The 26,138-nt window shown below is 45.5% G+C and overlaps 1 protein-coding gene across 1 annotated transcript in view; it reads left to right on the forward strand.

Annotated features, from left to right (window-relative positions):
- Nucleotides 1-26,138, forward strand: part of LOC138246270 (pleckstrin homology domain-containing family A member 7-like) — a 236,784-nt gene that overhangs the window by 141,419 nt on the left and 69,227 nt on the right. The window contains exons 12-16 of the mRNA XM_069200700.1: nt 694-774; nt 1,512-1,661; nt 2,775-2,873; nt 4,813-4,921; nt 9,496-9,578. Of these exons, the coding sequence (XP_069056801.1) occupies nt 694-774; nt 1,512-1,661; nt 2,775-2,873; nt 4,813-4,921; nt 9,496-9,578 (522 nt within the window). The remainder of the gene's footprint in view (nt 1-693; nt 775-1,511; nt 1,662-2,774; nt 2,874-4,812; nt 4,922-9,495; nt 9,579-26,138) is intronic.

The raw sequence follows: 26,138 nt of genomic DNA on the forward strand, positions 1-26,138 counted from the left end.
TGTGCTGCCCCTTTCCACAAACCATAGCAATCCTGTAGAGGATACTGCAGGTTTTCTCTCGAACCCCAAATCTGTGGAATTACAGCTTTGCTTCCAGTGAGTTAGCCAAAGAGGATTATTGGGTTGAGAAAGCAAAAAGTCTGCACGTAACACGTTCCCTAGCCTTTCTCTCACACACCTGTCTAGTCGCCAAAGCTTTATTTCAGCTGTCCTTTTATTTAATTTTGATTTACTAAGGCGCCTGTTCAAATAATTATCTGTTATCAGTCGATATACCCAGCTGCATTTTACTCATCTGTTCCTCAATTCCCACCAGCCAATTCGACCAACGTCTCATTGAACCATCCACCAAATATCCCAGCTGATCATTACCCACCAACCATTTGCTCAAGTGACTGCTCACATACCAAAGTATCCCCAAAGCCACCATTCTCCCAAACCGGCAATTTAAAAATAAGTGTACACCATCTATCCAACTTCTGTTAATCCAACATCTTCATTTACCCACAGTCCAATAGCCATCCATTTTCCTAACCCTCCAGTCACACAACCATTCCTTCATCCAGCCAATAAGTAAGTAAGCCAACCTAAATTCGTTGAATCCTGGTTAACCCATCTTCACATTGTTTCCCATTTTGTCAACCCAATTTATGTTTTTAATTTCACATCTCACTTCAGTGTTCCTCTCTGCAGATTCTTTTGACCAAATTGTGTGGTCAGGACAAGCTCCTGCACAGTCTAGAAGAGGAATCTGCTCGGCTCAGAACGGAAAAGGTAACCTACTTGTAACCTACTTGTTATTACCTGCAAAATCTTGTTGTGTATCTGTACCACTGACAACAAGCTGCATTATAGCATTGAGTGACGTGGCTTTTATCTTCTTGACATTTTTTAATATGAGCTTTCTGCAGTATTCCTCCACTCCCATTTTTTTTGCAATGGGTTATCTCAGCTCTAGGAGCAATGTGAGGGATTCAGAACAGTGTAACGATGTTCGGGGTTCCAAGCAAAATAGGGCTCATCATTCATCAAGAAAAGGCCTTTGCCTGGCTTTTTCTTATTGTTTGATGCCACCTTGTGCTAGTGAAGTAAGGCTGTTGCCTTAATTCGACTTATGAGAACACTGATGCTGGAAAATGAGTGGCCCAGTTAACATCATTATACTCAAGGTACTTCGCTGAATATTTATTTATAGTTGCATCAGAGCAATAGCATTTTTCATTCGTCATTCCTGAACGACCTATGTAACTCATTCATTATGTAACTCATTCATCAGTAGAAGTGTGTTGTCAGACACTAATTCTAAAAGAGGTGGTTAAGGAACAGGAGTGTTTACACTCAAGGCAGGTCTTTGCAACTCCCACTTTCCTGATAAGCTTGAAATGGGATGACATCAATTGTTTAAATTGTTAAATTGGGAAGGCGAAGTGACAGTGAGTGGATCACTCAATGAGATATCTGCATACTGTTCCTTGTTTTCTATCTTCTCCTCTCTTCTTTTCCCCTTTCAGGAAAAGCTGGAGAATGTGCTTGAAGTAAACCGCCTGAACCAAGCTGAGTTCCAAGGCCAGGATCATGTCTTGGAGAAGATCTGGTACCAGCAAAGGATGCTGCAGGACGACCTGGTCCACATCCGAGCCAGGCTTTGCGACCTCACTTTGGTGAGTCTTTTGACATAAGTCTGATATTCATACATGTAAATAGATGTTTGCCAAGTTTCTTATTTCTACCTCTGTACTGTTGCAGAAGACATGAGAAATCTGCCATGGATTATAGGGCACTGCCTCGCCCGCAGAGTAGGGGTGGGGGGGATCTTGCATTTTTTTCCCACAGCAATTCACACGGGAAACATGTTATTTTCTTCCCACTTATCTTTGTCTCAGGCATTGTTTTGCTGGACGTTTCCTTCTAGTTGAACTTTATGAGAGTTTTTTCTATGTAGGATTTAGTTATGCGGCAACCTCATATTGCCCCCTAGTTAAAAATGTATCTTACTCAACGTTATTTATATGACTAAATTATTTTAATCACTAAATTATTTGAAAATATATTAACATCATTCTTAAAAGTGAACCTAGTCCTTCCTAATTATGTACATAACTTAAAGCTCATGGTTTTTGAAATTTCAAAAGTAGTAGTTTTTGAGCATGCACCCTTTTCGTAACAACTTGTAGCTCAAGGCTATAAAACTTCCAAACTTACTACTCGAAAAGTATGGGTGAGAGATCAAGCAACCTGATTTAAAGAGTATTTTAATGAAAAAATACAAATGAGTATGACCTGAGAGAATGGAGAATATTGTTGTCTTTTCACTTTTTGGATTTTGAATATCTTAATTTGAAAATTATCCTGCCAATCATTTAAATGTGGCCTTTGCTTTTTTAAACAATGAATCCTCTCAGTCTGTCTCTGTTTCCCATCCATCCTTAAACTCAAGTTGTGTCTATGTCTTTCTTGCTCTGCAGCTCAAACAAACTGCTTTTAGAGAAACTTAAAGACAGCCTAACTAGAACAATTACAATAACCATATTTCCCAGCCTTTCAGAAGGCTTCAGCAAAGCAGGTCAAAGGGAGTTACATGGGAGCTCAGATTTTGCACAAAAATGAAGTAGGATCCTGTTTAAGCTTAATTTTAATATATGTTGTATCACTGTTTAATTAAATGTTTTTGGGTTGGGGGAAAGCTAGCAGAGGCACCATGTTCTGCTGATATAAGAATCTAAGAAAAGTTGACTTTTTTGCAATCATATGTATCTTTACACTATGGTATTTAGGAGAAAGAACGAGCTTGGGAAGAGTACCGTGTTCTGGAGAATGACTTACACTGCCTGCGAGAGACATTGGAGCATGTGCGGCATGTGGGCCACCCGCATGTAAGTTATTCCAATCCAATTCCAAAACACAATCCCCAAGTTAGCAACCAACACACAATAGTAGTCCACACAAATCAATGGTTTTATTTGTATGTCATGGGCTATGAGTGACACTTATGAATGATAAGTTCTTTTAAATAATTACAGGTAGACTACTACTGTGAGAAGAAGAAAGTGATCAAAAACATCTGGTTGAAATTTAGTTGAATTTCTTCTTTTGTGGAGTAAACACTTTTCACTGAAACTGCATTTCTCATCAACGTATTGACAACTGAATATATATCTACAACCAGCACTATATCTCCCTCATATCCTAGGACTGCTTTTAGAATCATACTTTATGAAGTCAACCTATAAGTAAACCAACACAGTAACACAAATATAACATATTACCTAATCATATGTTATGCTACGTAGAAAACTAAACGTAGGATCCAAGAGAAGCATTGTATTCTCGATATTCTCATGTTACAGTTCAAATAGTAATTAGTTAGGTCCCAGAATATTGTTGGAAGTAAAGTTAGCTACATTTTAAATCCAAGCTTTTTCCATCAAAAATATCAACCCAATGTACCAGTACATGAAGAGTAGTTTCTATGCAAAGGTATTTCTACCATTTCCTTTACCCAAAACACACACAAATCCAATTTAACCTGAGCACAAGGCACTGGTAGTGTGTCCAAAATGACAATTAATCTAGGAATGGGGACTCTAAAGAGACCTTACTATTTAAGATCATCAGTTTTGTACCTTAAGTATGAAAAGTGTTAGGAACTCGGCTGCTACGATGGGCAGTGGTCTGAAGTGGACGTATCCCGTTGTGAAATCAGGTAGATTGATAATGGTCTGCAAGATGTGGCTATACAATGATCCCTCTTGAAGGAGGCTATATCCCTAGTCATAATGTTTGTTTCTGTTCTTCTGTAGGACTGCATGTATGTTTTATGTCTGAAATATGAATTTTGGAGACATAGGATTTATGATTGTAGAATTAGGAGGTGTGTTGATCGCTTTTGCCATGATATATAGATCTTTGTTTACAGCTGCGGTATACAGCACTCCTCATATGTTCATGAATGCCAATACCAGAAGCACATTTAATAGCCATTTTAATTGACACATGAGGTAATGTAAACAACCAGCCTGATGGTTTTGTCTAATAATTTCAACATGTATAGTCTTGTGCAGTGTACATGCTTCTTGGACAATGGTCTTGTGTTCCATTGAGTAAGATTGTGTCCACAGTGAGTTCCTGTATGATGATCTGTCCTGGTTTAGCAAAGGGCTCTGCTTTCTTTTTACTCCTATGTAGAGCCCATGAATCAGATTTTGTGGCCTGTGGGTGAGGGGGTCGAAGGGGAGGTATGCTATGACCCCCACTCTCTTCTGGTGTTCATCAGCTTTCACAATTGAATCAAATATTATTCAACACATTAGGTATCTTCAGCCTCCACCGAGGCCCTCCTGTTTCCACCAGTGAGGTCCTTTTGGAATTAAGAGTGACTCACAAGTTCCTCCTAATTTTGTGTGTTGGTTCTAACCATTTTAAAATATAGTTCAACTATTCATGATTATCCACTCTGACCGCAAGGTTGTGGAGTTTGATAACAATGTTTAAATTTAGCTATAAGAGCAAGTCTGACTACTATTGCAGTTTTCTTTTTCTTATGGTGTTTTCTTGAACAGTCTAGTGTTTCCAACATATATTGTGAGGATCGTGCTGTCTTGGGCATAGTGAGACACCAAGTATCATATTCTTTGATAGATTCAGTGGAGCCCCAACTAATTAGTCCTCCGACCAAGTAGTTTTGAGCACTACAGTAATAACATTTTACCTTTCTAAAATGAGACAAATTGCTGCCTTAATTGATTCAGTACACAATGTCAATGATTTCTTTTCATTTTGAGCCTTTCACCCCTTTCTCACTTTTAAATGCAGGACCAGGCAGCGGCCCAGAGGGACCTGTGGATGATCAATGATATCATGTCCGGACTGAAGGTCAACAAAAGCAGCATGTATGTCACTCCCGAGCCTACACGTCACCCTGGTAAGTAAATTAGCAAACAGTCTAGTCTAAAAAAAAAAGGGAAATAACACAACAATAAGCGTCACCTTAGAAGTGCTCATTTGATCTAGGTTTATAGCAAAGTATATTCAGGCAAGACTGAATTTAGCATAGTTACTTTTCAAGCACTCTTAACTTTGATCAGAGAGCTTGGCAGACCAATGATGTGGTGAGAGAAGGGAGCAGTCACCTATTTCAATTCAGCCTTTTCTTGGTCATGTTTGAAATACATCCCTATCCCTGGAGTGAGAGGCCACCATTGCTTGCAGCCAGTTCTTCCAGGTCTGGCGCAGAGCTTTCTGCTAGTACACATCAGTACAGGTTATGCAGACCTCTCCCACACTTTACTTGTAAACCCAGGAATGCAACTGATTAATTGAAAGTCTGCCCTGACAGGTCACCCAAGAATTCGTGCTCCAGACCTGGAAGTGCTGACTGGCTTTAGAGTGCTGGTTACATAATAAAACACAGCATTTGAGAACTAGAAGAGATATATGTAAATCATGTCCTGTTCTGAGATAAAGAACCAGTCTTGACCTACAGCTCATCTTGAGATATTTGAGAGGTCGTCGCATCCATAACTTATCATGGCATGCTTAATCGTAGGCAACCTCCTGCACTGAAGTAGGATTGATATCATTCCGTTGGTCATAACCAAAAGACGGGAGTTCTTAGATATTTTCTCTCCTACTACTTAAGTATCTGGTGTGTTATCATATTGTAATTAGGAGATAGTACCTGGGTCTTTTCCCCTTAACACTCCTTTGGTGATTATATTTAAAGTGCTGGATCCCATTAGCTCTCTGGGGCTTTGACTTAGATGTACCTCCTGTCTCTGTGCTTAGAAGAAAGAATGCCTTTGGGAAACATGTGAGTGAAGGGAGGCTCCAGTTGAAAATAAGATGCCTGGAGTTCACTCTCCCCATAAACATTTAAAAGTTAATGACCAGCTGTAGGAAGTTGGCTCTGTATGTGCTATTTCAAAGTAAGGAATAGCATGCACAGAGTCCAAGGGTTCCCCTTAGAGGTAAAATAGTGGTAAAAATAGATAATACTAATGCTCTATTTTGTGGTAGTGTGGTCGAGCAGTAGGCTTATCCAAGGAGTAGTGTTAAGCATTTGTTGTACATACACATAGACAATAAATGAGGTACACACACTCAGAGACAAATCCAGCCAATAGGTTTTGTTATAGAAAAATATATTTTCTTAGTTTATTTTAAGAACCACAGGTTCAAATTTAACATGTAATATCTTGTTTGAAAGGTATTGCAGGTAAGTACATTAGGAACTTTGAATCATTTCAATTGCATGTATACTTTTCAAGTTATTCACAAATAGCTATTTTAAAAGTGGACACTGCAATTTTCACAGTTCCTGGGGGGAGGTAAGTTTTGTTAGTTTTACCAGGTAAGTACGACACTTACAGGGTTCAGTTCTTGGTCCAAGGTAGCCCACCGTTGGGGGTTCAGAGCAACCCCAAAGTTACCACACCAGCAGCTCAGGGCCGGTCAGGTGCAGAGTTCAAAGTGGTGCCCAAAACGCATAGGCTTCAATGGAGAGAAGTGGGTGCCCCGGTTCCAGTCTGCCAGCAGGTAAGTACCCGCGTCTTCGGAGGGCAGACCAGGGGGGTTTTGTAGGGCACCGGGGGGGACACAAGCCCACACAGAAATTTCACCCTCAGCGGCGCGGGGGCGGCCGGGTGCAGTGTTAGAACAAGCGTCGGGTTCGCAATGGAAGTCAATGAGAGATCAAGGGATCTCTTCAGCGCTACAGGCAGGCAAGGGGGGGCTTCCTCGGGGAAACCTCCACTTGGGCAAGGGAGAGGGACTCCTGGGGGTCACTTCTGCAGTGAAAGTCCGGTCCTTCAGGTCCTGGGGGCTGCGGGTGCAGGGTCTTTTCCAGGCGTCGGGACTTAGGTTTCAGAGAGTCGCGGTCAGGGGAAGCCTCTGGATTCCCTCTGCAGGCGGCGCTGTGGGGGCTCAGGGGGGACAGGTTTTGGTACTCAGTCGTAGAGTAGTCCGGGGGTCCTCCCTGAGGTGTTGGTTCTCCACCAGCTGAGTCGGGGTCGCCGGGTGCAGTGTTGCAAGTCTCACGCTTCTTGCGGGGAGATTGCAGGGTTCTTTAAAGCTGCTCCTTTGGATAAAGTTGCAGTCTTTTTGGAGCAGGTCCGCTGTCCTCGGGAGTTTCTTGTCGTCGTCGAAGCAGGGCAGTCCTCAGAGGATTCAGAGGTCGCTGGTCCCTTTGGAAGGCGTCGCTGGAGCAGAGTTCTTTGGAAGGCAGGAGACAGGCCGGTGAGTTTCTGGAGCCAAGGCAGTTGTTGTCTTCTGGTCTTCCTCTGCAGGGGTTTTTCAGCTAGGCAGTCCTTCTTCTTGTTGTTGCAGGAATCTAGTTTCTAGGTTCAGGGAGAGCCCTTGAATACTAAATTTAAGTGCGTGTTTTAGGTCTGGGGGGTTAGTAGCCAATGGCTACTAGCCCTGAGGGTGGGTACACCCTCTTTGTGCCTCCTCCCAAGGGGAGGGGGTCACATCCCTAATCCTATTGGGGGAATCCTCCATCTGCAAGATGGAGGATTTCTAAAAGTTAGAGTCACCTCAGCTCAGGACACCTTAGGGGCTGTCCTGACTGGCCAGTGACTCCTCCTTGTTTTTCTCATTATCTCTCCTGGACTTGCCGCCAAAAGTGGGGGCTGGGTCCAGGAGGCGGGCATCTCCACTAGCTGGAGTGCCCTGGGGCATTGTAACACGAAGCTTGAGCCTTTGAAGCTCACTGCTAGGTGTTACAGTTCCTGCAGGGGGGAGGTGTGAAGCACCTCCACCCAGAACAGGCTTTGTTTCTGTCCTCAGAGAGCACAAAGGCTTTCACCGCATGAGGTCAGACACTCGTCTCTCAGCAGCAGGCTGGCATAGACCAGTCAGTCCTGCACTGAACAATTGGGTAAAATACAGGGGGTATCTCTAAGATGCCCTCTGTGTGCATTTTTTAATAAATCCAACACTGGCATCAGTGTGGGTTTATTATTCTGAGAAGTTTGATACTAAACTTCCCAGTATTCAGTGTAGCCATTATGGAGCTGTGGAGTTCGTTTTTGACAGACTCCCAGCCCATATACTCTTATGGCTACCCTGCACTTACAATGTCTAAGGTTTTGCTTAGACACTGTAGGGGCATAGTGCTCATGCACATATGCCCTCACCTGTGGTATAGTGCACCCTGCCTTAGGGCTGTAAGGCCTACTAGAGGGGTGACTTACCTATGCCACAGGCAGTGGGAGGTTGGCATGGCACCCTGAGGGGAGTGCCATGTCGACTTAGTCATTTTCTCCCCATCAGCACACACAAGCTGGCAAGCAGTGTGTCTGTGCTGAGTGAGGGGTCCCTAGGGTGGCATAAGACATGCTGCAGCCCTTAGAGACCTTCCCTGGCATCAGGGCCCTTGGTACCAGGGGTACCAGTTACAAGGGACTTACCTAGGTGCCAGGGTTGTGCCAATTGTGGAAACAATGGTACATTTTAGGTGAAAGAACACTGGTGCTGGGGCCTGGTTAGCAGGGTCCCAGCACACTTCTCAGTCAAGTCAGCATCAGTATCAGGCAAAAAGTAGGGGGTAACTGCAACAGGGAGCCATTTCTTTACACCAGCTGTGTGTTCTTTGCACAAAAATACAACTGTGTGGTGATGATCTCTGTTGTTTCTTTTTTAAGTGCTAAATTTAATGTCCCGTAAGCACCGGTTATGACATTACACAATAATATATATATTTTTTTAATGTTCCTATTCTTCTGTGGAAGTGGATGAAAGTTGGGAAAAAATATAAACTAGACATTATCAATTCTGTTTCCGGAAGTGTGTACTTCAACTCCTTAATTAAGGTGCAAAATTTCATATGACCAATTAGAATTCAGTGTGATGAATTACAATTTGAATGCTCACAGATTCTGTTTTAATTGCACTCATTGTGGTTTACGACTGAGTAGTTCTAAATTTTGACCACAAGACAGAGAAAAGCACATCTCTTGCACTAGTGAGTCCATAGACCTAAACAACCAATAAAGAGCAATCATCTTTCCAATAGTCGTAATCCACAGTGAGTGCAATTAGAATAGATTCTGTGGGCATTCAAATTCTAATTCATCAAATTGAATTCTAATTGGTCATCTGGAATTTTGCACCTTGATTATAGATTTGGAGTGCACAGTTTCAGGAAACATACTTGGTAATGTCCAGTTTGTATTTTTCCCAACTTTTATGCCCTCGCAAATACTCTCTTCTGTGTACCATCCATCCCTTTCAACTCCAGCTTTTCATTTCATGCCTCAACCTCTGTCTTAATAAATGCAGTAGCCTAAAGGTGTCATGGTACCATAACACCTAAATTATGGCTACTGTGCTTTATTACCCAACTAGAGTATAGGACCATTTGCTTGCTGAAATTAGGGCCCATTGAACCCATCTTGAAGCATGTTACTGGCTAGGCTAGGATATACATTTGAAGAGTATATGCCATTTTTGTGATTGATTTTGAAGCTTGTCTTTCTTTTTTTCATACTCCGACAGCTCTAATGATAGCTGCTTCTCCAGTTACTGACCACCATACTGGCTACTCTCACAGCTTCCTGCCCGTTGCAAGCTTGGATCAGGTAGGTCCAGAAGAATTACTGCTGACTTAGGGTAGAAACCTAGTCACTGGAATCTCTAACTGATCCTGAACTTAACACCATCATGTTTACTTCTGTAGTAGTTGTTGTCAAAGAACTGATTCAGTGGATCATTTGAAGTGCCGACAATAGTCATGTAGGTTTACACGTGCCTCATAGGTATGGGCAAGTGACATCACATGGCCTTTAACTTACCACTGGGTTCACAACATGAAGTTTAATTGTGTCCAAGTACAATTAAGTGACACCACACAGCCTTTCCAATAACAACACTAGAAAGGTTGAGAAAACATTGTGATTACACTACAATTGTGTGAGAAAATATTACAATTGTCTACCATTAATAAAATAAGTTTAAAAAGTCAATGATGTGGATGAAAGGCACATTCAGGTGATCCAAATTGAGGAACTGTGACCGGTTTTGGCAATTTATATTGACACTCTTACACACGGTCATGCGCTGCAGAATGGCTGTCCCTTGGCTCTTTGTTGGTTTCCTTTGGAGAATGCTGGAAGGGAACAGCATATGCAGGATGCAGAGGAGTACACAATGAATTCTTCTTATGCGGGTGTGTAAGGAAATGCCTCCTTGGCATGGTTGCCCCCTGACTTTTTGCCTTTGCTGATGCTATGTTTACAATTGAAAGTGTGCTGAGGCCTGCTAACCAGGCCCCAACACCAGTGTTCTTTCCCTAACCTGTACTTTTGTATCCACAATTGGCAGACCCTGGCATCCAGATAAGTCCCTTGTAACTGGTACTTCTAGTACCAGGGGCCCTGATGCCAAGGAAGGTCTCTAAGGGCTGCAGCATGTCTTATGCCACCCTGGAGACCTCTCACTCAGCACAGACACACTGCTTGCCAGCTTGTGTGTGCTAGTGAGGACAAAACGAGTAAGTCGACATGGCACTCCCCTCAGGGTGCCATGCCAGCCTCTCACTGCCTATGCAGTATAGGTAAGACACCCCTCTAGCAGGCCTTACAGCCCTAAGGCAGGGTGCACTATACCATAGGTGAGGGTACCAGTGCATGAGCATGGTACCCCTACAGTGTCTAAACAAAACCTTAGACATTGTAAGTGCAGGGTAGCCATAAGAGTATATGGTCTGGGAGTTTGTCAAACACGAACTCCACAGCACCATAATGGCTACACTGAAAACTGGGAAGTTTGGTATCAAACTTCTCAGCACAATAAATGCACACTGATGCCAGTGTACATTTTATTGTAAAATACACCCCAGAGGGCGCCTTAGAGGTGCCCCCTGAAACTTAACCGACTATCCGTGTAGGCTGACTAGTTTTAGCAGCCTGCCACAAACCGAGACATGTTGCTGGCCCCATGGGGAGAGTGCCTTTGTCACTCTGAGGCCAGTAACAAAGCCTGCACTGGGTGGAGATGCTAACACCTCCCCCAGGCAGGAATTGTCACACCTGGCGGTGAGCCTCAAAGGCTCACCTCCTTTGTGCCAACCCCGCAGGACACTCCAGCTAGTGGAGTTGCCCGCCCCCTCCGGCCAGGCCCCACTTTTGGCGGCAAGGCCGGAGAAAATAATGAGAAAAACAAGGAGGAGTCACTGGCCAGTCAGGACAGCCCCTAAGGTGTCCTGAGCTGAAGTGACTCTAACTTTTAGAAATCCTCCATCTTGCAGATGGAGGATTCCCCCAATAGGGTTAGGATTGTGACCCCCTCCCCTTGGGAGGAGGCACAAAGAGGGTGTACCCACCCTCAGGGCTAGTAGCCATTGGCTACTAACCCCCCAGACCTAAACACGCCCTTAAATTTAGTATTTAAGGGCTACCCTGAACCCTAGAAAATTAGATTCCTGCAACTACAAGAAGAAGGACTGCCTAGCTGAAAACCCCTGCAGAGGAAGACCAGAAGACGACTACTGCCTTGGCTCCAGAAACTCACCGGCCTGTCTCCTGCCTTCCAAAGATCCTGCTCCAGCGACGCCTTCCAAAGGGACCAGCGACCTCGACATCCTCTGAGGACTGCCCCTGCTTCGAAAAGACAAGAAACTCCCGAGGACAGCGGACCTGCTCCAAGAAAGGCTGCAACTTTGTTTCCAGCAGCCTTGAAAGAACCCTGCAAGCTCCCCGCAAGAAGCGTGAGACTTGCAACACTGCACCCGGCGACCCCGACTCGGCTGGTGGAGACCCAACACCTCAGGAGGGACCCCAGGACTACTCTGATTCTGTGAGTACCAAAACCTGTCCCCCCTGAGCCCCCACAGCGCCGCCTGCAGAGGGAATCCCGAGGCTTCCCCTGACCGCGACTCTTTGAATCCAAAGTCCCGACGCCTGGGAGAGACCCTGCACCCGCAGCCCCCAGGACCTGAAGGACCGGACTTTCACTGGAGAAGTGACCCCCAGGAGTCCCTCTCCCTTGCCCAAGTGGAGGCTTCCCCGAGGAACCCCCCCCTTGCTTGCCTGCAGCGCTGAAGAGATCCCGAGATCTCTCATAGACTAACATTGCGAACCCGACGCTTGTTTCTAGACTGCACCCGGCCGCCCCCGCGCCGCTGAGGGTGAAATTTCTGTGTGGGCTTGTGTCCCCCCCGGTGCCCTACAAAACCCCTCTGGTCTGCCCTCCGAAGACGCGGGTACTTACCTGCAAGCAGACCGGAACCGGGGCACCCCCTTCTCTCCATTCTAGCCTATGTGTTTTGGGCACCACTTTGAACTCTGCACCTGACCGGCCCTGAGCTGCTGGTGTGGTGACTTTGGGGTTGCTCTGAACCCCCAACGGTGGGCTACCTTGGACCAAGAACTGAACCCTGTAAGTGTCTTACTTACCTGGTAAAACTAACAAAAACTTACCTCCCCCAGGAACTGTGAAAATTGCACTAAGTGTCCACTTTTAAAACAGCTATTTGTCAATAACTTGAAAAGTATACATGCAATTTTTATGATTTGAAGTTCCTAATGTACTTACCTGAAATACCTTTCAAACAAGATATTACATGTTAAATTTGAACCTGTGGTTCTTAAAATAAACTAAGAAAATATATTTTTCTATACAAAAACCTATTGGCTGGATTTGTCTCTGAGTGTGTGTACCTCATTTATTGTCTATGTGTATGTACAACAAATGCTTAACACTACTCCTTGGATAAGCCTACTGCTCGACCACACTACCACAAAATAGAGCATTAGTATTATCTCTTTTACCACTATTTTACCTCTAAGGGGAACCCTTGGACTCTGTGCATGCTATTCCTTACTTTGAAATAGCACATACAGAGCCAACTTCCTACATTGGTGGATCAGCGGTGGGATACAAGACTTTGCATTTGCTGGACTACTCAGCCAATACCTGATCACACGACAAATTCCAAAATTGTCATTAGAAATTGATTTTTGCAATTTGAAAAGTTTTCTAAATTCTTAAAAGACCTGCTAGGGCCTTGTGTTAGATCCTGTTTAGCATTTCTTTTAGAGTTTAAAAGTTTGTAAAAGTTTGAATTAGATTCTAGAACCAGTTGTAGATTCTTAAAAAGTATTCCAACTTTTAGAAGCAAAATGTCTAGCACAGATGTGACTGTGGTGGAACTCGACACCACACCTTACCTCCATCTTAAGATGAGGGAGCTAAGGTCACTCTGTAAAATAAAGAAAATAACAATGGGCCCCAAACCTACCAAAATACAGCTCCAGGAGCTTTTGGCAGAGTTTGAAAAGGCCAACCCCTCTGAGGGTGGCAACTCAGAGGAAGAGGATAGTGACTTGGAGGAAAATTCCCCCCTACCAGTCCTATCTAGGGAGAACAGGGTCCCTCAAACCCTGACTCCAAAAATAATAGTCAGAGATGCTGGTTCCCTCACAGGAGAGACCAACACCTCTGAAATCACTGAGGATAACCCCAGTGAAGAGGACATCCAGTTAGCCAGGATGGCCAAAAGATTGGCTTTGGAAAGACAGATCCTAGCCATAGAGAGGGAAAGACAAGAGATGGGCCTAGGACCCATCAATGGTGGCAGCAACATAAATAGGGTCAGAGATTCTCCTGACATGTTGAAAATCCCTAAAGGGATTGTAACTAAATATGAAGATGGTGATGACATCACCAAATGGTTCACAGCTTTTGAGAGGGCTTGTGTAACCAGAAAAGTGAACAGATCGCACTGGGGTGCTCTCCTTTGGGAAATGTTCACAGGAAAGTGTAGGGATAGACTCCTCACACTCTCTGGACAAGATGCAGAATCCTATGACCTCATGAAGGGTACCCTGATTGAGGGCTTTGGATTCTCCACTGAGGAGTATAGGATTAGATTCAGGGGGGCTCAAAAATCCTCGAGCCAGACCTGGGTTGACTTTGTAGACTACTCAGTGAAAACACTAGATGGTTGGATTCAAGGCAGTGGTGTAAGTAATTATGATGGGCTGTACAATTTATTTGTGAAAGAACACCTGTTAAGTAATTGTTTCAATGATAAACTGCATCAGCATCTGGTAGACCTAGGACCAATTTCTCCCCAAGAATTGGGAAAGAAGGCGGACCATTGGGTCAAGACAAGGGTGTCCAAGACTTCAACAGGGGGTGACCAAAAGAAAGGGGTCACAAAGACTCCCCAGGGGAAGGGTGATGAGACAACCAAAACTAAAAATAGTAAAGAGTCTTCTACAGGCCCCCAAAAACCTGCACAGGAGGGTGGGCCCAGAGCCTCTTCACAAAACAATGGGTACAAGGGTAAAAACTTTGATCCCAAGAAGGCCTGGTGTCATAGCTGTAAACAGCATGGACACCAAACTGGAGACAAGGCCTGTCCCAAGAAAGGTTCCACTCCAAACTCCCATCCAGGTAACACTGGTATGGCTAGTCTCCAAGTGGGATCAACAGTGTGCCCAGAGCAAATCAGGGTCCACACTGAAGCTACTCTAGTTTCTGAGGGTGGGGTGGATTTAGCCACACTAGCTGTCTGGCCGCCTAACATGCAAAAATACAGACAGCAACTCTTAATTAATGGGACTAGAATAGAGGGCCTGAGGGATACAGGTGCCAGTGTCACCATGGTGACAGAGAAACTGGTTTCCCCTGGCCAATACCTGACTGGAAAAACTTACACAGTCACCAACGCTGACAATCAGAGAAAAGTACATCCCATGGCAATGGTTACTTTAGAATGGGGAGGGGTCAATGGCCTGAAACAGGTGGTGGTCTCCTCAAATATCCCAGTGGACTGTCTGCTTGGAAATGACCTGGAGTCCTCAGCATGGGCTGAGGTAGAACTAAAAACCCATGCAGCAATGCTGGGTATCCCTGAACTGGTGTGTGTGAAAACCAGAGCACAGTGCAAGGCACAGGGTGAACAAGTAGAGCTGGAGTCTGGAAGAATGGCCCAGCCTACCAAGAGAACAGGAAAATCAGTTGGGAAACCAACTGCAACACAGCAAAAGAAAGGGAACCTCTCTTCTCAGGAAGAAGTTCTGCCCTCTGAGGGAACTGAGCCTTTGGAGCTTGAACCTTACCAGGTTGAGCTCTTAGGCCCAGGGGGACCCTCAAGGGAGGAGCTGTGTAAGGGACAAGAAACCTGTCCCTCTCTTGAAGGCCTTAGGCAGCAAGCTGCTGAAGAGTCCAAAGGCAAGAAAAATGGAACACATAGGGTCTATTGGGAAGATGGACTCCTGTACACTGAGGCCAGAGACCCCAAACCTGGTGCCACTAGGAGAGTGGTAGTGCCTCAGCTGTTCAGGAAGTTCATCCTAACATTGGCCCATGACATTCCCCTTGCTGGACATTTGGGACAAACCAAGACGTGGGAGAGGTTAGTCAACCACTTCTACTGGCCCAATATGTCCAACATGGTTAAGGAGTTTTGCCTCTCCTGCCCCACCTGTCAAGCCAGTGGTAAGACAGGTGGGCATCCAAAGGCCCCCCTCATTCCACTTCCAGTGGTGGGGGTTCCCTTTGAAAGAGTGGGTGTGGACATAGTTGGTCCACTAGAACCTCCCACAGCCTCAGGAAATATGTATATCCTGGTAGTAGTGGATCATGCTACCAGGTATCCTGAAGCTATTCCCCTTAGGTCGACTACTGCCCCTGCAGTAGCCAAGGCCCTCATTGGTATCTTTACCAGAGTGGGTTTCCCTAAGGAGGTGGTGTCTGACAGAGGTACCAACTTCATGTCAGCATACCTAAAGCACATGTGGAATGAGTGTGGGGTGACTTATAAATTCACTACACCATACCATCCACAAACTAATGGCTTAGTTGAGAGATTCAACAAGACATTAAAGGGCATGATCATGGGGCTCCCAGAAAAACTCAAAAGGAGATGGGATGTCCTCTTGCCATGTCTGCTTTTCGCTTACAGAGAGGTGCCACAGAAGGGAGTAGGATTCTCACCCTTTGAACTTCTGTTTGGTCATCCTGTAAGGGGACCACTTGCTCTTGTTAAAGAAGGCTGGGAGAGACCTCTCCATGAGCCTAAACAAGACATAGTGGACTATGTACTTGGCCTTCGCTCTAGAATGGCAGAGTACATGGAAAAGGCAACCAAAAACTTTGAGGCCAGCCAACAGCTCCAGAAGTTTTGGTATGACCAAAAGGCTGCACTGGTTGAGTTCCAACCAGGGCAGAAAGTCTGGGTTCTGGAGCCTGTGGCTCCCAGGGCACTCCAGGACAAATGGAGTGGCCCTTACCCAGTACTAGAAAGGAAGAGTCAGGTCACCTACCTGGTGGACCTGGGCACAAGCAGGAGCCCCAAGAGGGTAATCCATGTGAACCGCCTTAAGCTCTTCCATGACAGGGCTGATGTGAATCTGTTGATGGTAACAGATGAGGATCAGGAGGCAGAGAGTGAACCTCTCCCTGATCTTCTGTCATCGGACCCAAAAGATGGCACAGTAGATGGAGTGATCTACTCAGACACCCTCTCTGGCCAACAGCAAGCTGATTGTAGGAGAGTCCTACAACAGTTTCCTGAACTCTTCTCCTTAACCCCTGGTCAGACACATCTGTGTACCCATGATGTGGACACAGGAGACAGCATGCCTGTCAAGAACAAAATCTTTAGACAATCTGACCATGTTAAGGAAAGCATCAAGGTGGAAGTCCACAAGATGCTGGAATTGGGAGTAATTGAGCGCTCTGACAGCCCCTGGGCTAGCCCAGTGGTCTTAGTCCCCAAACCTCACACCAAAGATGGAAAGAAAGAGATGAGGTTTTGTGTGGACTACAGAGGGCTCAATTCTGTCACCAAGACAGATGCTCATCCAATTCCAAGAGCTGATGAGCTCATAGACAAATTAGGTGCTGCCAAATTCTTAAGTACCTTTGACTTGACAGCAGGGTACTGGCAAATAAAAATGGCACCTGGAGCAAAAGAGAAAACAGCATTCTCCACACCTGATGGGCATTATCAGTTTACTGTTATGCCCTTTGGTTTAAAGAATGCCCCTGCCACCTTCCAAAGGTTGGTGAATCAAGTCCTTGCTGGCTTGGAGTCCTTTAGCACAGCTTATCTTGATGATATTGCTGTCTTTAGCTCCACCTGGCAGGATCACCTGGTCTACCTGAAGAAGGTTTTGAAGGCTCTGCAATCTGCAGGCCTCTCTATCAAGGCATCCAAATGCCAGATAGGGCAGGGAACTGTGGTTTACTTGGGACACCTTGTAGGTGGAGGCCAAGTTCAGCCACTCCAACCCAAGATCCAGACTATTCTGGACTGGGTAGCTCCAAAAACCCAGACTCAAGTCAGGGCATTCCTTGGCTTGACTGGGTATTACAGGAGGTTTGTGAAGGGATATGGATCCATTGTGACAGCCCTCACTGAACTCACCTCCAAGAAAATGCCCAAGAAAGTGAACTGAACTGTGGAATGCCAACAGGCCTTTGACACCCTGAAACAGGCAATGTGCTCAGCACCAGTTCTCAAAGCTCCAGATTATTCTAAGCAGTTCATTGTGCAGACTGATGCCTCTGAACATGGGATAGGGGCAGTTTTGTCCCAAACAAATGATGATGGCCTTGACCAGCCTGTTGCTTTCATTAGCAGGAGGTTACTCCCCAGGGAGCGGCGTTGGAGTGCCATTGAGAGGGAGGCCTTTGCTGTGGTTTGGTCCCTGAAGAAGCTGAGACCATACCTCTTTGGGACTCACTTCCTAGTTCAAACTGACCACAGACCTCTCAAATGGCTGATGCAAATGAAAGGTGAAAATCCTAAACTGTTGAGGTGGTCCATCTCCCTACAGGGAATGGACTTTATAGTGGAACACAGACCTGGGACTGCCCATGCCAATGCAGATGGCCTTTCCAGGTTCTTCCACTTAGAAAATGAAGACTCTCTTGGGAAAGGTTAGTCTCATCCTCTTTCGTTTGGGGGGGGGTTGTGTAAGGAAATGCCTCCTTGGCATGGTTGCCCCCTGACTTTTTGCCTTTGCTGATGCTATGTTTACAATTGAAAGTGTGCTGAGGCCTGCTAACCAGGCCCCAACACCAGTGTTCTTTCCCTAACCTGTACTTTTGTATCCACAATTGGCAGACCCTGGCATCCAGATAAGTCCCTTGTAACTGGTACTTCTAGTACCAAGGGCCCTGATGCCAAGGAAGGTCTCTAAGGGCTGCAGCATGTCTTATGCCACCCTGGAGACCTCTCACTCAGCACAGACACACTGCTTGCCAGCTTGTGTGTGCTAGTGAGGACAGAACGAGTAAGTCGACATGGCACTCCCCTCAGGGTGCCATGCCAGCCTCTCACTGCCTATGCAGTATAGGTAAGACACCCCTCTAGCAGGCCTTACAGCCCTAAGGCAGGGTGCACTATACCATAGGTGAGGGTACCAGTGCATGAGCATGGTACCCCTACAGTGTCTAAACAAAACCTTAGACATTGTAAGTGCAGGGTAGCCATAAGAGTATATGGTCTGGGAGTTTGTCAAACACGAACTCCACAGCATCATAATGGCTACACTGAAAACTGGGAAGTTTGGTATCAAACTTCTCAGCACAATAAATGCACACTGATGCCAGTGTACATTTTATTGTAAAATACACCCCAGAGGGCGCCTTAGAGGTGCCCCCTGAAACTTAACCGACTATCCGTGTAGGCTGACTAGTTTTAGCAGCCTGCCACAAACCGAGACATGTTGCTGGCCCCATGGGGAGAGTGCCTTTGTCACTCTGAGGCCAGTAACAAAGCCTGCACTGGGTGGAGATGCTAACACCTCCCCCAGGCAGGAATTGTCACACCTGGCGGTGAGCCTCAAAGGCTCCCCTCCTTTGTGCCAACCCCGCAGGACACTCCAGCTAGTGGAGTTGCCCGCCCCCTCCGGCCAGGCCCCACTTTTGGCGGCAAGGCCGGAGAAAATAATGAGAAAAACAAGGAGGAGTCACTGGCCAGTCAGGACAGCCCCTAAGGTGTCCTGAGCTGAAGTGACTCTAACTTTTAGAAATCCTCCATCTTGCAGATGGAGGATTCCCCCAATAGGGTTAGGATTGTGACCCCCTCCCCTTGGGAGGAGGCACAAAGAGGGTGTACCCACCCTCAGGGCTAGTAGCCATTGGCTACTAACCCCCCAGACCTAAACACGCCCTTAAATTTAGTATTTAAGGGCTACCCTGAACCCTAGAAAATTAGATTCCTGCAACTACAAGAAGAAGGACTGCCTAGCTGAAAACCCCTGCAGAGGAAGACCAGAAGACGACTACTGCCTTGGCTCCAGAAACTCACCGGCCTGTCTCCTGCCTTCCAAAGATCCTGCTCCAGCGACGCCTTCCAAAGGGACCAGCGACCTCGACATCCTCTGAGGACTGCCCCTGCTTCGAAAAGACAAGAAACTCCCGAGGACAGCGGACCTGCTCCAAGAAAGGCTGCAACTTTGTTTCCAGCAGCCTTGAAAGAACCCTGCAAGCTCCCCGCAAGAAGCGTGAGACTTGCAACACTGCACCCGGCGACCCCGACTCGGCTGGTGGAGACCCAACACCTCAGGAGGGACCCCAGGACTACTCTGATTCTGTGAGTACCAAAACCTGTCCCCCCTGAGCCCCCACAGCGCCGCCTGCAGAGGGAATCCCGAGGCTTCCCCTGACCGCGACTCTTTGAATCCAAAGTCCCGACGCCTGGGAGAGACCCTGCACCCGCAGCCCCCAGGACCTGAAGGACCGGACTTTCACTGGAGAAGTGACCCCCAGGAGTCCCTCTCCCTTGCCCAAGTGGAGGCTTCCCCGAGGAACCCCCCCCTTGCTTGCCTGCAGCGCTGAAGAGATCCCGAGATCTCTCATAGACTAACATTGCGAACCCGACGCTTGTTTCTAGACTGCACCCGGCCGCCCCCGCGCCGCTGAGGGTGAAATTTCTGTGTGGGCTTGTGTCCCCCCCGGTGCCCTACAAAACCCCTCTGGTCTGCCCTCCGAAGACGCGGGTACTTACCTGCAAGCAGACCGGAACCGGGGCACCCCCTTCTCTCCATTCTAGCCTATGTGTTTTGGGCACCACTTTGAACTCTGCACCTGACCGGCCCCGAGCTGCTGGTGTGGTGACTTTGGGGTTGCTCTGAACCCCCAACGGTGGGCTACCTTGGACCAAGAACTGAACCCTGTAAGTGTCTTACTTACCTGGTAAAACTAACAAAAACTTACCTCCCCCAGGAACTGTGAAAATTGCACTAAGTGTCCACTTTTAAAACAGCTATTTGTCAATAACTTGAAAAGTATACATGCAATTTTTATGATTTGAAGTTCCTAATGTACTTACCTGAAATACCTTTCAAACAAGATATTACATGTTAAATTTGAACCTGTGGTTCTTAAAATAAACTAAGAAAAGATATTTTTCTATACAAAAACCTATTGGCTGGATTTGTCTCTGAGTGTGTGTACCTCATTTATTGTCTATGTGTATGTACAACAAATGCTTAACACTACTCCTTGGATAAGCCTACTGCTCGACCACACTACCACAAAATAGAGCATTAGTATTATCTCTTTTACCACTATTTTACCTCTAAGGGGAACCCTTGGACTCTGTGCATGCTATTCCTTACTTTGAAATAGCACATACAGAGCCAACTTCCTACAGGGTGCCATTGTGTGCTGTCTTTAAGTTGCACTTAAATATTTAACGGACATCTTCCATTCCAAAATAATTGATCCATGCCCAGTGCTATTTTGCCACAATACCACCAAGCTTTTTAATTTATGTCTAGGTTATTTTATTCTTGTTTTTCCACAGATGTTCTTTCTCTTCTTTTAAAGTTATGTTTGAAGCTTTTTCTTCTATGACTGTACTTATCCTATATTTCCTTTATGTGACCGAAATGTTGTGAGCACGCCATTATGTTGTTCTACAGATGGTAAAATCCTTAATAGATTCACTTGTGTGCATCTTTTGCCACATGCTAGAAGACTCTTGAAAGTGACTCTAAAAACTGTCACTTATTCACCTAGTAGACTGTGGTTTCAATTTGCAAACTGCATTTTGTAGTAAGTGTATAGTACTACTTAATTACTACAAAATGCAATTCACAATTCAACGTGTGGAAATCTACACCATCACCTCTCTTATATTTTCTATGAAGAGATCTCTGTGCATGTAAGTTTCTTACTTAATAGTAAACGTGGGAGGACTAGGGGAGTGGTGGGAAAATGGGGAATACCAAGTACTAAATGGGATGAGTTTGGGGAGGAACAAATAGGGATTTAGGGAGGGGTAAGGAGGAGTTTAGGGAGGGGCGTGCTAATACAGACACCCTCCCACAAAAGAGAAAGACCATTGCTAGTCACAAATTACACTTTGAAAGTTGGTAGAGCCCTAAAGGTAAAAATAAATAGTAGTAAGTGTGCTCCAGCACAGCCTTGGAGTATTTAATGGCAGAGGGGCTTCATTTAACACCTCATAGGAAATTATGTGAAAATAATTAAATTATTTTGACTTTAAAAAATAACATATATATGTGACAGAGAATATTCACAGCTGAAACACTTCCTGTGTCTGATGATGCCCGAATTAACCAACAGGAATTAACCTCACATCTTCGAGTGCTAGCCCTTTCTCATTGTGGGGAGGTATTTTGGCAGTTTGTAGGTGTTTGCAGAAGCACCTTTCCAGGCACCACCATCGGTCAGGAGTAGGCTGGCAGCCGTAGTGTTCTTTGGAGAATATATATTATTTGTATAATGCGTAGCTGTAAATATACATGCTCTGCATACTCCATCTGCCATCTAGTATTTGGCCTGGACGTTTGCAACTTGTTTTTCTTTTAAGACGTTGAAGTCTCAAGCCCTATTGTGAATCCACCTTTTACCCTCAATGCAAAGCACACTGACTCCACCTCAGATTGTTTTCTTCTTCTATTGGGCACAGATGGTCAGGAATGCTGCTCCAAAGTGGACATGTTTAAATGCACCATATCTCCTATTTCTCTGGTCTGCTTTGAGTCCAGCAGCTCGTCTCTTCAGCCGTGCATTGGGAAATAATTATTTCGCAGTGAGAGAGGTTTTTAATATCCTTAAGACCCCTTTTTCGATTATTTCTACTATGAGCACTGGAGAATACAACTAGGACAATGTTATACAAGGCACTACATTCCACTTTTGCCCTAGGTTTTCACAAAATACCCCTGGGATGATCACCACAAGATCTGCAGCCTCATGTTGAAACATCCTGTGATGCTTGCTTTGCTTTCTAGTGTAAGAATACTGTCAGGCATCAGAGGTAGCGGTGGGCACATCACAATATGCAGCAGCAGGTTTTGTTTTCAATGCCCAACGTTTTCAGCACCAAAGACCTCCCGACTCCCAAGAACAAAAGGCTGGCCCCTCTGGCATTTCAGTATTTCTGGCATCTGGAGATCCGGAGGCACACATGTCTGACAGCTCCCACATCGAGGTGAGATTGTGCTACTTGAGTTAAGAAGCTGGCTCTTTATATAGCTGACCAAAATGAGGTATACTGTGCAAAGAGTCAAAGCCAACCCCAGAGGTATCACAGAGGCACAAATGATATCCCAAATGCTCTCTTTTGCGGTAGTGTGGGCGAGCTTTTAGGAGTATCAGAGGGTAGTGGTAAGCATGTAAAGCACACACACATACAGACACACACTCAATGAAGAAATCCAACACCAAATTATAAAAATAACATATACTTTTATATAAACTTAGCTACCAAGATCACCGGAATCAGGTGAGTACTTTTTTTCTAGACAGGCATTTTTAGAGTTTTCAAAAGTCGACACTTAGTGCAAATTTTGGGTGCTGTAATGTTTTTCGATGGGGGAAAAACATGTACTACATTCAGACACTTCACAACCACTTACGGACTGTTCTCCAGGACTTAAGTTGAGTATAGGGCAGGGTCCAAGGCCACACCAACAGGTCACCTCTGCAGGCTCAGGGCCTCCAGGTGTAGAGGTGTGTTATGGTGTTGGGTGTCCCATTCACTTCAATGAGAAACGTTCAGGTTGGAAATTTGCTGCAAGTGAAGACTGGAAGGTCGGTCCAGGGGAACCCACAAGGGGACACAACCTTTGAGGCACTCGGGCATGTGGGGGCACAGTTGATTCCATTCTCCTCAGGCTGCAGGGCTCGGGTGCAGTGGTGTCTTTTGGCATTGGGTCCGGTGGTGGAGTTACTCACGGTTGGAGGGGGGGGCCCACAGAACCAGGGCAGAGGCGTGGACTTGGGGGGTCCAGTCTGACCAAGCCAACAAGTGGGCTCAGGTCTCACAAGGTTGTGAGATGTGGGGACACCCTTGGTTCCCTTCTCCTCGGTCCAGGCTGAATGGGTGCAGAGGTGTCCTGAAGCGTCGGGTCTTTGTCTCAGGGTCACTCGCTGTAGAAGGGGGGTCTGCAGAAACAGACTTTAAATGGTGTTGGGAAGTCCACAGTGGGCTTCATCTCTGCAGAGCCTGGGATCAGCGCTGATACCGTTGGCCCACTTCAGCTTGGGCTAGGCGGCTCAGGTGCAGTGGTGATGTCCGGCTTCGGATTTGTTGCAGTCCTAGTCCTCACAATTCTTTCTTTGGGTACTTGTGCAAGCAGCTCCTCTGCTCCAAGGGAGTTCTTCTTGGAGATTTGTGAAGTAGTAGCAGCTCTCCCACTTTATTGGAGGCTGCAGCGGCAGGACAGTTCACTTGCTCCTCAAAGGTCGGGTGCAGCAGGCAGGCTAGCAGGGTTGGTGCCAAGTTAGTTGTGCTCCTCGGTTTTCAGGTTTGGCAGGCTTCTTGCCCTCTCCTTTTGTGTCCAGCAAAGATCTGATTCCCTGGTATCAGGGGGTCTCCTAAATACACAATTTAGGGGGGTTTAAGAGGGGTGAAGGGTAGTAGCCAATGGGCTACTAGCCCTAGAGGTCATGGCATTTCAACAGACACTGCCTCGTTTTCAGACACAACATCCAATTACTCTTTGAACTGTCATGAAACTGTTGGGAACAATGGCTTCAGGCATAGAATTGTATCATATGCTAGGGTTCATATGCACCCCCAAAAGAATGCTTCATGAGGCTGTGGGCAATAGTGAAAGGGCATTATGAGGATCTAGAGTTAGTAACATCCAAGACTCTGTATTCTCCACTTTGGTTGCTTGGCAGACCCTTTCTAAGCCCCATTCCTCAAGTGGCAATCTCCACCAAATGCAGCTGTGGGGTGGGAAGGTTACCTCAGCAGGTTCACCATCTAGGGCCTCTGGACCCCTCAGCACCAGAGGTGCCACATAACCTATCTGGAGCTCTAAGTATCAGATTAGCCCTCAAAGAGTTCCTTCCACTCATAATGGGGAAAGCAGTACTACTCAAGACAGTCACAATGACAGCTGCGTTCCACCTCCAGAAGCTGGACGCCCCTACTTTTACCGTCTCTCTGCACTAGTGCAACACATTTGGCACTGGGCAATCCGCCAAACAACATTCACCTGCTGGCAGATTTTTTTCCAGGAGAGGAGAATAACTTTGTGGACCTGCACCTGCTAAGCAGAATGCATCAACAAATCCACAGGTGGAAACTCCACCCACAATGCCCTTCACAACTACTGTGAGGACTTACGCAATAGACCTGTTCACCATTCCCGAAAATGGAAAATGCCAAAACTTTGCCTCCAGGTACCCTCACCCGTAGTCCATTGATAATGAACTATGGATGAAGTGGTCAAGGATATTTGCCTATGCTAATATGCCTCTCCTTTTCATCCCTTATGTGGTTGGGAAGATGAGGCAGGAATCCATGACCCTCATGCTAGTGTCAACCTGAGCCAGGCAGCCCTGGTATTTCATGCTCCTAGAGATGTCAGTCAATCCTCACGAGAGGCTCCCCCTTATACTGGACATTCCCTCTCAGCATCACGGTCAGCTCAGGTGTCCAGAACCAAACAGCAAGCCTTAAAATTTGACACCCTATTTTTTAGAGTTTGGTTATCTTAGCCCCTAGGCCAATGCATGGCTTTCCTGTAGGAAGCATGCACACCTACTACTTGCACCCGCTATGCTGCAGAGTGGAAAGGTTTTATGCAGTACTACATTTCCAGATAGTTTGATCTTCTTAGAGATTCCATGCTGAACATTGTTTCCTGTTTCCTGCACAGCAGGCCTTGCCTACACTTCTGTATGCCAGTACTTAATAGCAGTCTCAGCGTACCTCCAAATTAGACAACAGACTTCCCTGTTAAAAATACCAGTCATTAAAGACTTTATGTGTAGCCTAAGGAAGGCAATACCTCCAAAAACACCTCAGGCATGTTTCTGGAAATGTAATTTAGTTCTCACCTGACTCATTTGAACCCCTACATTCATGGCACCTTCTTTTCTTAGAAGGTCACTTTCTTAATCACAATTTCCACCTCCTCCCTAGGAGGTATTACTGAGCTTCAAGCTCTTATATTTCAAGCACCCTTTATTCAGGTCCACAAAGACAGGATAGTTCTTTGTACCAACCACCAAATTTCTGTCTAAGGTTGTTTCACCTTTCCATATGAATCTAATCATGGAGCTGCCTGTCTTTTTCGACGACCAAAGTATTTTTGTGGCCTTCTCCAGACTCCACAGGAGCTCTGCCATCTCTAAAGCTGACATTGCCTGGGACATAGTTAAGTGTATTCAAACTTGCTATGCCAAGACTAAGCACACACTCTTAAATGTCCTCTAGAGCACACTCAACACACAAAAAGGGTGCAACAGTAGTCTTTCTGGGTTATATCCCTTTAATGGATAGCTATGAGGCTGCCACTCAGACAACACCACATACCTTCAGCTAGCATAATTTTGTTGACATCCTACAAGGAATATGCAGAGCATGTGAATCTTCTGCACTACATGCTCTGAACTAACTTTAAACGGGTAAATAATTTTTCCATCACTATATGTGTTTAATCTTAAAAAATATGCAAAATTAATAATTGTTCCATCAGTTCATTAGCTAAATCAATACTCAACTTATTAAAATACTTTTTTAAACTTTCATTAAAAAATAAAAAGTAGTTGACACTTCTTAAACATATCTTTTATGGATAGATACTAAAAAATGAATTAAAATAAAACTGCTAGGTATGGTGTTTTTTATTTTGTTTAAAAACATTTTCAAAATAAATTAACACTTAAATTATTCAATAAACATTTGT

The sequence above is a fragment of the Pleurodeles waltl genome, chromosome 7, assembly GCF_031143425.1.
Source record: "Pleurodeles waltl isolate 20211129_DDA chromosome 7, aPleWal1.hap1.20221129, whole genome shotgun sequence".
Classification (NCBI taxonomy): domain Eukaryota; kingdom Metazoa; phylum Chordata; class Amphibia; order Caudata; family Salamandridae; genus Pleurodeles; species Pleurodeles waltl.